We start from the raw sequence: 12,632 nt of genomic DNA, 5'->3' as shown, positions 1-12,632 counted from the left end.
TGTTTTGAATTTGCCCCATTTCAGTTTAATTGAATGTCCTCTTGATATTGTGTTATGTACTCTTTACTATCAGTAATTTATAAACTTTTCTCATGTCCCCTCTTATTCATCTCCTTTGTAAGACCCAGTCTTTTCAACCTCTCTCCTTGATCCATGTGACAGTTTCCCAAAGTCCTTGATCATTCTCTTTGACATTCCCTAAATCCCCACTGGTTCTGCAATATCCCATGTGAGAAGGATGCTCAGTACTACACAGAGGAGTACAGAGGAGGGTGAAACATTCATTGACTGATCTGACTGCATTGTATTTTCTGCAGGATTCCCCATCCCACTGTTCATGGATCTGAATTTTTTTCTCAGTTTCTGTCTGGGTTTTCAGTGTAAGTAGGATTTCAAAGAGCTGTACACCATGACCCCCAGTTCTCTGTCCTGAGCTCATGCAGTTAAATTAGAACGTTGTTAGGAAATTGAGGCATTCAAGCTTTTCCTTCCAATGGGAATACATATCACAGTTATTGTTCATCTGCCATCATATAACCCCTTCACCTGGCTTGGTTAGCTCCATCTAACACCTACTCTGGACTTAACTATTATCTGAATATTCTGGTGCCATCTGTAAACGTTGGCAACGCAATGCTCACACCCTGTTTAGATTGTTAATAACTATAAAATATTTACTGTAGTATTTGTTATAAAGCATGTAACCCCCCTTATTCTGCTTTTCTCCCTTCACAGGCATCTTAACCATTTATGACCCCAATCAATGTATCAACCACCTCATGGCAGCTTTCAACCTCACCCCTTCTGACTCTTCAATATTCATTCTCGCAGGCATCCCTGGACTGGAAGCTGCTAACGCCTGGATGTCCATCCCTTTCTTTACCTTCTACATTATCACCCTGTTGGGAAATTTCATGGTTCTGTTTGTTGTAGGCAAAGAGCAGACCCTGCACAAGCCGATGTACCTGCTGATCTGCATGCTGGCGCTCACAGACATTGGCATGTCTACCTCTGTAGTGCCTAAAGCACTGCTTATATTTTGGTTCAATTTGAAAGTAATTACAATGGATGGCTGTCTCACCCAGATGTTCTTCCTTCACGTGATTGCTGTTATGCACTCAGCCATTCTTGTGACAATGGCCTTTGATCGCTACGTTGCCATATGTGATCCTCTGAGATACACCACCATCCTCACCAATGCACGAATAGCTAAGCTAGGGCTTGTGGGTTTGACAAGAGCTGTAATCTTCGTTCTGCCTGAGCCCCTGTTCTTGAGGAGGCTGCCATTCTGTGCCAACCACATTATCCCCCACACATACTGCACACACATGACTGTGGCAAAGATGTCGTGTGGGGACATCACAGTCAACAGGACGTACAGCTCAGTGACAGCGTTTGTAGTCATTGGGTTAGACCTGACACTCATTGCCTTATCCTATGGTCTGATCATCAGGACCGTCCTCAGAATCTCCTCCAAGAAAGCCCACCTGAAAGCCCTCAAAACCTGCACAGCCCACATTTGTGTGATGCTGACGTCTTATACTCCCTCCCTCTTCTCCATTCTGACACAGCAGTTTGGTCAGGGCATTGCTCCCAATGTTCACATTATCCTGGCTAACCTATATTTCATCGCCCCCCCCATGCTCAACCCTATCATTTACGGGGTCAAAAGCAAGGAGCTTCGTGACAAAGTGGGCAAATACACCTGCAGAAAGTGATCACTGGGTACCACTGACTTTAAACCTGCATGACAAGAGGAAGAAGGATATCTCCTCATCAGTCAAGGACAATTTGATTCCACATTGGCTGAGCTCAACATTGTGGGAGTTCACAGTCTGAGAACTTCCTCATACCTAAGATCTTATAACTCCATGACCAAGCATGGTTTTGTCCATTTCTGAGTTCCCTCTCTCTGACCATTATCTGATTTCTTTCAGCATCACCCATAAGCCCCCACCCTACACTCCCTGCTACTCTTAGGTCTGACCAAAGGTCCATCCAGTCCAGTATCCTGTTTACCATCAGTGGCCAATGCCAGGTGCCCCAGAGGTAACAGGTAATTATCTAGTGATCTCTCTCCTGTCATCCTTCTCCAGCTTCTGACAGAGGCTAGGGACACCATTCTTTACCTATCCTGGATAATAGCCATTAATGGACTTAACCTCCATGAATTTATCCAGTTCTTTTTTAAACCCTGTTATAGTCCTAGTCTTCACAACCTCCACAGGCAAGGAGTTCCACAGGTTGATTGTGCACTGAGTGAAGAAGAACTTCCTTTTATTTGTTTTAAATCTGCTGCCCATTAATTTCATTTGGTGGCCACTGATTCTTATATTATGGGAACAAGTAAATACATTTTCCTTATTCACTTTCTCCACACGACTCATGAATTTATAGACTTCTATCATATCCCCCCTTAGTCTCCTCTTTTCCAAGCAGAAAAGTCCTAGCCTCTTTAATCTCTCCTCAGAGGGGACCCGTTCCAAACCCCTAATCATTTTAGTTGCCCTTTACTGAACCTTTTCTAATGCCAGTATATCTTTTTTGAGATAAGGGGACCACATCTGTATGCAGTATTCAAGATGTGGGCATACCATGCATTTATATAAGGGCATCTGTCTTCTTCTCTTTTCCTTTTTTAATGATTCCTAACATCCCGTTTGCTTTTTTGACTGCCACTGCACACTGCACGGACATCTTCAGAGAACTATCCACAATGACTCCAAGATCTTTGTCCTGAATAGTTGTAGCGAAATTAGCCCCCATCATATTGTATGTATAGTTGGGGTTATTTTTCCCAATGTGCATTACTTTACATTTATCCACATTAAATTTAATTTGCCATGTTGTTGCCCAATCAGTTAGTTTTGTGGGATCTTTTTGAAGTTCTTCGCAATCTGCTTTGGTCTTAACTATCTTGAGCAGTTTAGTGTCTGTCATAAATATAAAGGGAAGGGTAAACCCCTTTAAAATCCCTCCTGGCCAGAGGAAAACTCCTCTCACCTGTAAAGGGTTAAGAAGCTAAAGGTAACCTCGCTGGCACCTGACCAAAATGACCAATGAAGAGACAAGATACTTTCAAAAGCTGGGAGGAGGGAGAAAAACAAAGGGTCTGGGTCTGTCTGTGGGATGCTTTTGCCAGGACGGAACAGGAATGGAGTCTTAGAATTTACTAAGTAATCTAGCTAGATATGCGTTAGATTATGATTTCTTTAAATGGCTGAGAGATTATGTTGTGCTGAATAGAATGGATATTCCTGTCTGTGTGTCTTTTTGTACCTTAAGGTTTTGCCTAGAGGGAGTCTCTATGTTTCAAATCTAATTACCCTGTAAGGTATTTACCATCCTGATTTTACAGAGGTGATTCTTTTTTTACTTCTTACTTCTTCTATTAAAATCCTTCTTTTCAGAAACTGAATGCTTTTTCATTGTGCTCAGATCCAAGGGTTTGGGTCTGTGGTCACCTAAGCAAACTGGTGAGGATTTTTACCAAACCTTCCCCAGGAAGTGGGGTGCAAGGGTTGCGAGGATTTTGGGGGGAAAGACGTTTCCAAACTCCTTTTTTTTCAGGAACCCAGATAAAGTTTGGTGGTGGCAGTGGAAATCCAATGGCAAAGGGTAAAGTAGTTTGTACCTTGGGGAAGTTTTAACTTAAGCTGGTAAAAGTAAGCTTAGGAGGGTTTTCATGCAGGTCCCCACATCTGTACCCTAGAGTTCAGAGTGGGAAAGGAACTTTGACAGTATCGTATGCAAACTTTCCCACCTCGCTGTTTACCCATGTCTCCAGATCATTTATGAATAAATGGAATAGGATTGGTCCTAGGACTGACCCCCTTGGGAACACAACTAGTTACCCCTCTCCATTCTGAAAATTTACCATTTATTCCTACGCTTTGTTCCCTGTCTTTTAACCAGTTCTCAATCCATGAAACAATCTTCCCTCTTATCCCATGACAACTTAATTTACGTAAGAGCCTTTGTTGAGGGACCTTGTCAAAGGCTTTCTGGAAATCTAACTACATTATGTCCACTGGATCCCCCTTGTCCACATGTTTGTTGACTCCCTCAAAGAACTCTAATAGATTAGTAAGACATGATCTCCGTTTACAGAAACCATGTTGACTTTTGTGCAACAATTTATGTTCCTGTATGTATCTGACAATTTTATTCTTTACTTTTGTTTCAACTAATTTGCCCGGTGCTGACATTAGACTTACCGGTCTGTAATTGCCAGGATCACCTCTAGAGCCCTTCTTAAATATTGGCATTACATTAGCTATCTTCCAGTCATTGGGTACAGTAGCTGATTTAAAGGACAGGTTACAAACCATAGTTACTAGTTCCACAATTTCACATTTGAGTTCTTTCAGAACTCTTGGGTGATGCCATCTGGTCCTGGTGACATGTACCCAGTCAATATGGGGATAATTGAAATCCCCCACTATTATTGAGTTTTTTATTTTGATAGCCTCTCTAATCTCCCTTCGCATTTCATCATCACTATCACTGTCCTGGTCAGGTAGTCAATAATAGATCCCTACTGTTATATTCTTATTAGAGCCTGGAATGACTATCCAAAGAGATTCTTTGGAATATGTGGATTCATTGAAGATTTTTACTTTGTTTGATTCTACATTTTCTTTCACATATAGTGCCACTCTCCCCCCTCCCCCCAACCCCTCACGACCTGTTCTGTCTTTCCAATATATTTCATACCCCGGAATGATTGTGTCCCATTGATTGTCCTCACTCCATCAGGTTTCTGTGATGCCTATTATATCAATATCCTCCTTTAACACGAGGCACTTTAGTTCACCCATCTTATTATTTAGACTTCTAGCATTTGTGTACAAGCACTTTAAAAACTTGTCACTGCTTATTTGTCTGCCCTTTTCTGATGTGTCAGATTTGTTATGTGAATGTTTCTTGTCTGTTCTGGCCCATACTTTATCCTCTTCCATTCTCTCCTCCTGACTAAAACCTAGAGAATCTCTATCAATAGAATCTCCTCTAAGAGAAGTCTCTGTCAATCCACATGCGCCTCTGCAGCAATCGGCTTTCCCCCACCCCGCCTCTTAGTTTAAAACTGCTCTGCAACCCTTTTAATGTGAAGTGCCAGCAGTCTGGCTCCGCTTCTGTTTAGGTGGAGCCCATCCTTCCTGTATAGGATCCCCTATGCCAAAAGTTCCCCCAGTTCCTAATAAATCTAAACCCCTCCTCTCTACACCATCGTCTCATCAATGCATTGAGACTCTGAAGCTCTGCCTGCCTGCCTGGCCCTGAGCGTGGAACTGGTAGTATTTCTGAGAATGCCAGTGTAGAGGTCCTGGATTTCAATCTCTTTCCTAGCAGACTAAATTTGGCCTCTAGGATGTCTCTCCTACATCATTGGTACCTACATATACCATGACCACCGGCTCCTCCCAAGTACTATACCCCAACATCATCTGGAAGGAGGATACCAACTATGGGAAGGTTTCCCTCTCTTCCTGTTGGCTGCTCTCCTTCTCTGGGCCTTTCATCCTTCTTAACAGCTCAGGGGCTGTCTGATCGGAGGTGGGACAAATCTACAGTGTCCCGGAAAGCCTCATCAACATACCTCTCTGCCTCCCTTAGCTCCTCCAGTTCCACCACCCTGGCCTCAAAAGCCCGTACATGGTCTCTGAGAGCCAGGAGCTCCTTGCACCGAATGCACACATACGCCACCCACCCACAGGGCAGGTAATCCTATATGCTACACTGAGCGCAATAAACAGGATAACCCCCACTCTGCTGCTGTCTTCTGCCTGCATTTTCTCCTACAGCTACCTAGGTTAATGATAGGGTTTTTGTTTAAATCAAGAAGTTTTTATTATAGTTTAGTTTAAAGGATTTAAAGAATGGCAAGTGTACCTCACCCCCTTTCCACTCCCCTTCCAAACTCCCTCTCGAAACTCCCTGTTAGCGGTCCCTGGTTGCAAAGGTCGCTGGTCGCTTGCTCAATGCTTTATAAAACCCTGTCCTTCTAGATAGTCCTGCCCCCCTGACTAAGGCACAGCCAATGAACAGAGTCTTCTAAATCTCAAACCTCTTTTAGAAGCTCACATCTTCCAACTGCCGCCCAAAGCACATGGTCCTTACAAACAAACAAACAAACAAACAGAAGCTCAGCACAAAGCAAGTAACCCCCAAACACAAACACACAAAGTATCAAGAAATTACCCCAAGGGTCCGTATTTGCTCCTTCTTCACCTGGAAAACTCCCTCTTGAAACTCCCTGTTAGCAGTGCCTGGTTACAAAGCAGCCTTTCTGTGACTTCCAGATCAATAAAAGATACTGAAACTTTCTGACACAAGGTGGCTTTGCATTAGTCCCTATGTGAACAGGGCTCTGGATCAGTTTGGACAAACAGAAGCTATGGTTTCAGATAGACAAAGTCAAAGAAAGAAACTACAAGGCTGAACTTCTTTATCATACGTGCACAAAATGTACCTAATTTCCCTATATCCAATCCTTCAGGAAGCCTGGATGATAAACCAAATGTTTAATTTTGGAAGTGCTAATACAAAAATCTGCTGCACGAATTGAGAACATTCTACTGGAGTTTGTTGTTGAGAGTTTTGAAATTGTTTTTGAGAACGGGACTGCTGTGTTAAACTACGATATCGCCTTTGAGTCAAATAACTTAGAATCATAGAAGATTAGGGTTGGAAGAGACCTCAGAAGGCCATCTACTGCAACCCTCTGCTGAAAGCAAGACCAACCCCAACTAAACCATTCCCAAATCTTACCCAACTAAATCAAAACGCACCACCTTGCACAGATGATTTTGGAGTTGCTTTTCAGATGGAATTTTTACAATACACACTGGCCATTTCTGTGGTCAAAGAAACCAAAAATAGGTGTTGAGATTTCATGACGGAGTTTGTGGAACAGGACAAGCAAGTTATGCAGCTCTGAGTTGAAGATCTCGAATACACGGATGTCACTGAGGAGAAAGACTTTAGTGAACTTGGCTTGTTTTCTCTTTCTTTGCTGTCACGACCTTTTGGCAGTGGGGAAGCAGAAAGATTGTTTTCTCAGATGAACTGGAAAAAAACAAAAGTTCACAACAAGATGCAAGAGGAACTTTAAAAAACATTCTTCATGTCAGGACGTAGATGCAATGAAACAAAATCTGTTGTGAAGAGTTTACATCAATAAAATAAATCATTGCACGTGTCACTGCTGATGTATAACCAGCAGGAGAAATAGTCTACTTTTGACGACGACAGCAGAGATGAAATATTACCTTTTAGAGGCTAACAGAAACAAACTAATTCAACTCAAAATATGGACATTGGCTACCATGATTCAATGCATGAGAAATAAATAATCTAGTACTGTTATTGTTGTTTTTGCACTACATATGTTTTGAACTACATCTGGGTTATTTTTAACACTGTCATTCACCGTTTTTGGTTTCAAACATCTGCCAACCCTCAATCGGGAGGCAAGTACCAGTACTAGGGTTTTTAATGTTAATTTGATTTTCAGGCAGCAGCTATACTGTAAGAAGCTTGAGGCCAGGTTTGAAAATTTATCAGTATCGTACCTAGAAAATACTCATTTAAAATCCCAGCTATGTCAGTAGATAAGGAAATGTCTAGGAAGACGCAGTTATGTTTATCTCTTTTTATTTCTTTATGGCTTGTGGATTTTTCTGTGCTAAATCCAGGTGTTTTTGTTTTGCTTGGTAACCTTTAAGCTATCCCGAGAAAGCTATTCTTCGTGCTTAATTCCTGCAGTTACTCTTTTAAAATCTAGCAACAACCTGAGTTTCCAGATGTATTTTCTTTCTTCTTTTTTAAATAAAATTTACCTTTTTTAAGAACATGATTGGATTTCTCTGTCTTAAGAGAGTTTGACACATGCTTGTTAGTTAGCTGGTGGCAACAGCTGATTTCTTTTTTCTTTTCCTTTCTCAGCTCTTCCCTGGAGTGGTTATGAAAGGGCTTGAGGTTACCCCACAGGAAGGAATTCCCAAGTGCCCCTTCCTGGGCTCTCAAAGGGGGCTCTGCACTTGGGTGGTGGCAGCAGCTACCAATCCAAGGTCTGAGAAAAGCTGTAACTTTGACAGTGTAATACAAGCCTGGAGTGGCAAGTATTAATTTTTAGAGTCCTTGTGGGCCCCCACCTTCTGCACTTGAAGTCCCAGAGTGGGGAATCAGCCTTGATAGCACCATACTAACCAAGGGGGCTGCAGCCTGCTCCCATCCCTCCCCAGTAGAGAGGTGATACATGGTAAGTCAAAAAAATAGAGAACTGGCAGAAGCGTCAGAATCTGGGGGGATATGGGCTGTTATAACAGGGATAAGGGAGAGATGACAGAATTTGGGGGAGAATTAAATCAGTAGTATACATGTTTGTATACTAATGCGAGAAGTATGGGAAATAAGCAGGAAGAACTCGAAATGCTAATAAATAAAAAACAACTATTACATAGTTCAGGGGTTCTCAAAATGAGAGTCGGCTCCCCTCAGGGGTCATGAGGTTCTTACATGGGGGTCAGCCTCCACCCGAAATCCCGCTGTTAGCTGTCAGCCTCCACCACAAATCCTGCTTCACCTCCAGCATTTTAATGGTGTTAAATATATTAAAAAGTGTGCTAATTTAGAAGTGGGGGTTGCCTAGATGCTTGCCATGTGAAATGGGACACCAGTGCAAAAGTTTGAGAACCACTGAGACAGTTGGCATCAGAGAGACTTGGTGGGATAACACGCATGACTGGAATATTGGTATCGCAGGGTACAGCTTGCTCTGGAAGGACAGGGAGTAAAAATAGGGAGGAGGTGTTGCCTTATATAGTAAAAAAATGTACACACTTGGACTGAGGTTGAGATGGAGATAGGAGGCAGACTTACTGAAATTCTCCTGGTAAGATAAAAGGTGTAAAATCAAGGTTGATGTCATGGTAGAGGTATACTGCAGACCACCTAACCAGGAAGAAGAGGTGGATGAAGATTTTTTTAAACAACTAACAAAATCATTCAAAGCACAGGACTGCATAGTTATGAGGAACTTCATCTACTGAGACATCTGTTGGGAAAATAACACAGCAGGGCCCAGATCATCCAACAAGTTTTTGGAATGTGTTGGAGACATTTTTATATTTCAGAAGGTGGACAAAGCTACTAGGTTAGAGACTGTTCTACATAAGAACGTAAGAATGACCATACTAAGTCCCACCAAAGGTCCATCTCGCCCACTTCTGACGGTGGCCAGTGTCCCAGAGGAAATTAACAGAGCAGTTAATCGTCAAGTGATCCATCCCCTATCACTCATTCCCAGCTTCTGGCAAACAGAAGCTAGGGACACCATCCCTGCCCATCCTGGCTAATAGCTATCCTCCATGAAAAATTTATCTAGTTCTTTTTTGAACCTTGTTAAAGTCTTGGCCTTCACAACATCCTCTGGCAAGGAGTTCCAGAGTTTGACTGTGTGTTGTGTGAAGAAACAGTTCCTTTTATTTGTTTTACCCCTGATGCTTATTAAGGCAGCAGCTTTAAAACAAAGATTTTGATCTAGATTTGATCTTGACAAATAGGGAAAACCTGTTTGAGAATTTAAAAGTGGAATGCAGCTTGGGTGAAAGTGATTATGAAATGGCAGAGTTCATGATTCAAAGAAATGGTAGGAGGGAAAACAGCAAAATAAAGATAATGGATTTCAAGAAGGCAGACTTTAGGAAACTCAGGGAGCTGGTTGGTAAGATTCCATAGGAAGCAAAAAGAAAAGGAGTACTTGTGGCACCTTAGAGACTAACCAATTTATTTGAGCATGAGCTTTCGTGAGCTACAGCTCACTTCATCAGATGCTCCTGAGCCCCAGTTTATTGTAGTAAAGCACAATGAGAATCATCCTATATCTTAGAGGACCCTTCAAATACAAGCACTCCAATACAATGGAACGGCGGGAACACTGGGTGGACCTGCCAGCATCCCCTGGGCCAAACAAGTTAGAATCATAGAATATCAGGGTTGGAAGGGACCTCAGGAGGTCATCTAGTCCAACCCCCTGCTCAAAGCAGGATCAATCGCCAACTAAATCATCCCAGCCAGGGCTTTGTCAAGCCTGACCTTAAAAACTTCTAAGGAAGGAGATTCCACCACCTCCCTAGGTAACACATTCCAGTGTTTCACCACCCTCCTAGTGAAAAAAGTTTTTCCTAATATCCAACCTAAACTTCCCCCACTGCAACTTGAGACCATTACTCCTTGTTCTGTCATCTGCTACCACTGAGAACAGTCTAGATTCATCCTCTTTGGAACCCCCTTTCAGGTAGTTGAAAGCAGCTATCAAATCCCCCCCCATTCTTCTCTTCTGTAGATTAAACAATCCCAGTTCCCTCAGCCTCTCCTCATAAGTCATGTGTTCCAGACCCCTAATCATTTTTGTTGCCCTTAGCTGGACTTCTTCCAATTTTTCCACATCGTTCTTCTAGTGTGGGGCCAAAACTGGACACAGTACTCCAGATGAGGCCTCACCAATTTTGAATAGAGGGGAAAGATCACGTCCCTCGATCTGCTGGCAATGCCCCTACTTATACAGCCCAAAATCCCATTGGCCTTCTTGGCAACAAGGGCACACTGTTGACTCATATCCAGCTTCTCATCCACTGTAACCCCTAGGTCTTTTTCTGCAGAACTGCTGCCAAGCCATTCGGTCCCTAGTCTGTAGCGGTGCATGGGATTCTTCCGTCCTAAGTGCAGGACTCTGCACTTGTCCTTGTTGAACCTCATCAGATTTCTTTTGGCCCAATCCTCTAATTTGTCTAGGTCCCTCTGTATCCTATCCCTACCCTCCAGTGTATCTACCTCTCCTCCCAGTTTAGTGTCATCTGCAAACTTGCTGAGGGTGCAATCCACACCATCCTCCAGATCATTTATGAAGATATTGAATAAAACTGGCCCAAGGACCGACCCTTGGGGCACTCCAAGTTGTTTTATTGTACACTGTTATTTACACCATAGTGGGAGTAGGGCTTGTACTACCCCCCTGACGCTTGTGCTCCTCACCCTCTGTGATGTCACCTAAGCCTATCCATCTCTCTGGTGTCAGGATATCTCAGTGCTTCATGTACCAGGGGCTCCTAATGCTAGGCACAGGAGTCTATGATTCTCTCCTAGATGTGTTTATTTTGCAACCTCAACTCTTTTCCTGCCACTGGCTGCACTTTTCCACACACAGAGTCTGACTGAGAGGCTGGCTGCACTGTGCTGCACCTGTGAGCAGTGCTTGCTTCTAGCCACAACACTTGCTCAGGTTGAAGGCCTAGTTCTGGGCCTCTAGTGCAAGGTCTTGTTTCAGACTCTCTTTCTACTATATGAACCATTCTCTGCCATAGTACTTGTGCAGAGAGCATGAAAATGGTTTCTGACCATTATGTGCATTGGAGGTACATGGGTTCTCCTCTTTCTTCTACTGGAGGTCACATGCTGCCAATTTTCTTTCCACTTCTACGCTGCCCTCTCTGATTCTTCAGCACGCTGTGCCTGCAGAACCAAATGGAGAAACTCTTCATTTTCTCTGATGCAATGCAGGGTTGATACTTGGGTCTCCAGTCCTTTAACCAGCTTGCACTTCCTACAGACAAAGTCACTTCTGTCCTCTGGGAGAAAGAAAAACATGGCACATCCTGTGCAGGTCAAAACAGCTGGTCGCTCACTATCCATATTGTTTTACTTCTAAAAGCCTCTTCATATGTTGTATTTACTGCTCACAGAAATCTGAAAGGCAAAAAACTCTGTGGTAACTCCCCCCAGGCAAATTCCTTGTGTTTGCCTCTCCTCTGATTGTCGCTTCAAATAGCCTTTGGATAATGGCTGCTTTAACTCAGCAGGACATCCAAGGTAATGTGACCAGAGCACATGGCATGAAACTCCATTATGGGTTGCTCTATTTTTCCACAAACCAGAAGTGGAATTTTTTGGGGTGGGAATAAAGAATTTCCCCCATATGTTAAAGCTATATAAGGTTGGATGTGACATTCGGGGGAGGGATAGCTCTGTGGTTTGAGCATTGGCCTGCTAAACCCAGGGTTGTGAGTTCAATCCGTTAGGGGGCCATTTAGGGATCTGGGGCAAAAATTGGGGATTGGTCCTGCTTTGAGCAGGGGTTGGACTAGATGACCTCCTGAGGTCCCTTCCAATCCTGATATTCTATGATCATCTAGTGGTGTCACTCCTCACAGAAGAGAACTCCTGGAAACACCCGTGAAAGACAACAAGGAGTCCAGTGGCACCTTATTAAAGACTTATAGATGTGTTTGGCCATAAGCTTTTGTGGCAAGTTGCATCTGAAAAAGTGGATTTTTTATCCCTGAAAACTTATGCCCAAATAAATCTGTTAGTCTTTAAGTTGCCACCAGATTCCTCGTTCTTTTTATGGATACAGACCAACATGGCTACCCCTCTGATACTTGTTACCAAGAAAAAAAGACTGAAGTGAGAAAAGTGCTGGTACCAGGCTGAAAGCATTTCTAGCCTGTATATAGAAACCCAATGGATTGATTGTGTCACCCGCCAGGATGAAAAGAAAAGGAGTACTTGTGGCACCTTAGAGACTAACAAATTTATTAGAGCATAAGCTTTCGTGAGCTACAGCTCACTTC

The 12,632-nt window shown here is 43.0% G+C and overlaps 1 protein-coding gene across 1 annotated transcript; it reads left to right on the top strand.

Annotated features, from left to right (window-relative positions):
* Window positions 1-779: 779 nt before the first annotated feature.
* On the top strand, window positions 780-1,718 carry LOC144278476 (olfactory receptor 52E2-like). The gene has a single exon (XM_077839797.1). The coding sequence runs from the start codon at window positions 780-782 to the stop codon at window positions 1,716-1,718; it is 939 nt and encodes a 312-aa protein (XP_077695923.1).
* Window positions 1,719-12,632: the final 10,914 nt, after the last annotated feature.

Source organism: Eretmochelys imbricata, chromosome 1 (genome assembly GCF_965152235.1).
Source record: "Eretmochelys imbricata isolate rEreImb1 chromosome 1, rEreImb1.hap1, whole genome shotgun sequence".
Classification (NCBI taxonomy): domain Eukaryota; kingdom Metazoa; phylum Chordata; order Testudines; family Cheloniidae; genus Eretmochelys; species Eretmochelys imbricata.
This window is presented reverse-complemented; position numbering and strand designations above follow the sequence as displayed.

What these genes read in the sequence shown, in the direction of transcription:
- LOC144278476 (XM_077839797.1), top strand. Translation starts at nt 780, where the DNA reads ATGGCAGCTTTCAACCTCACCCCTTCTGACTCTTCAATATTCATTCTC.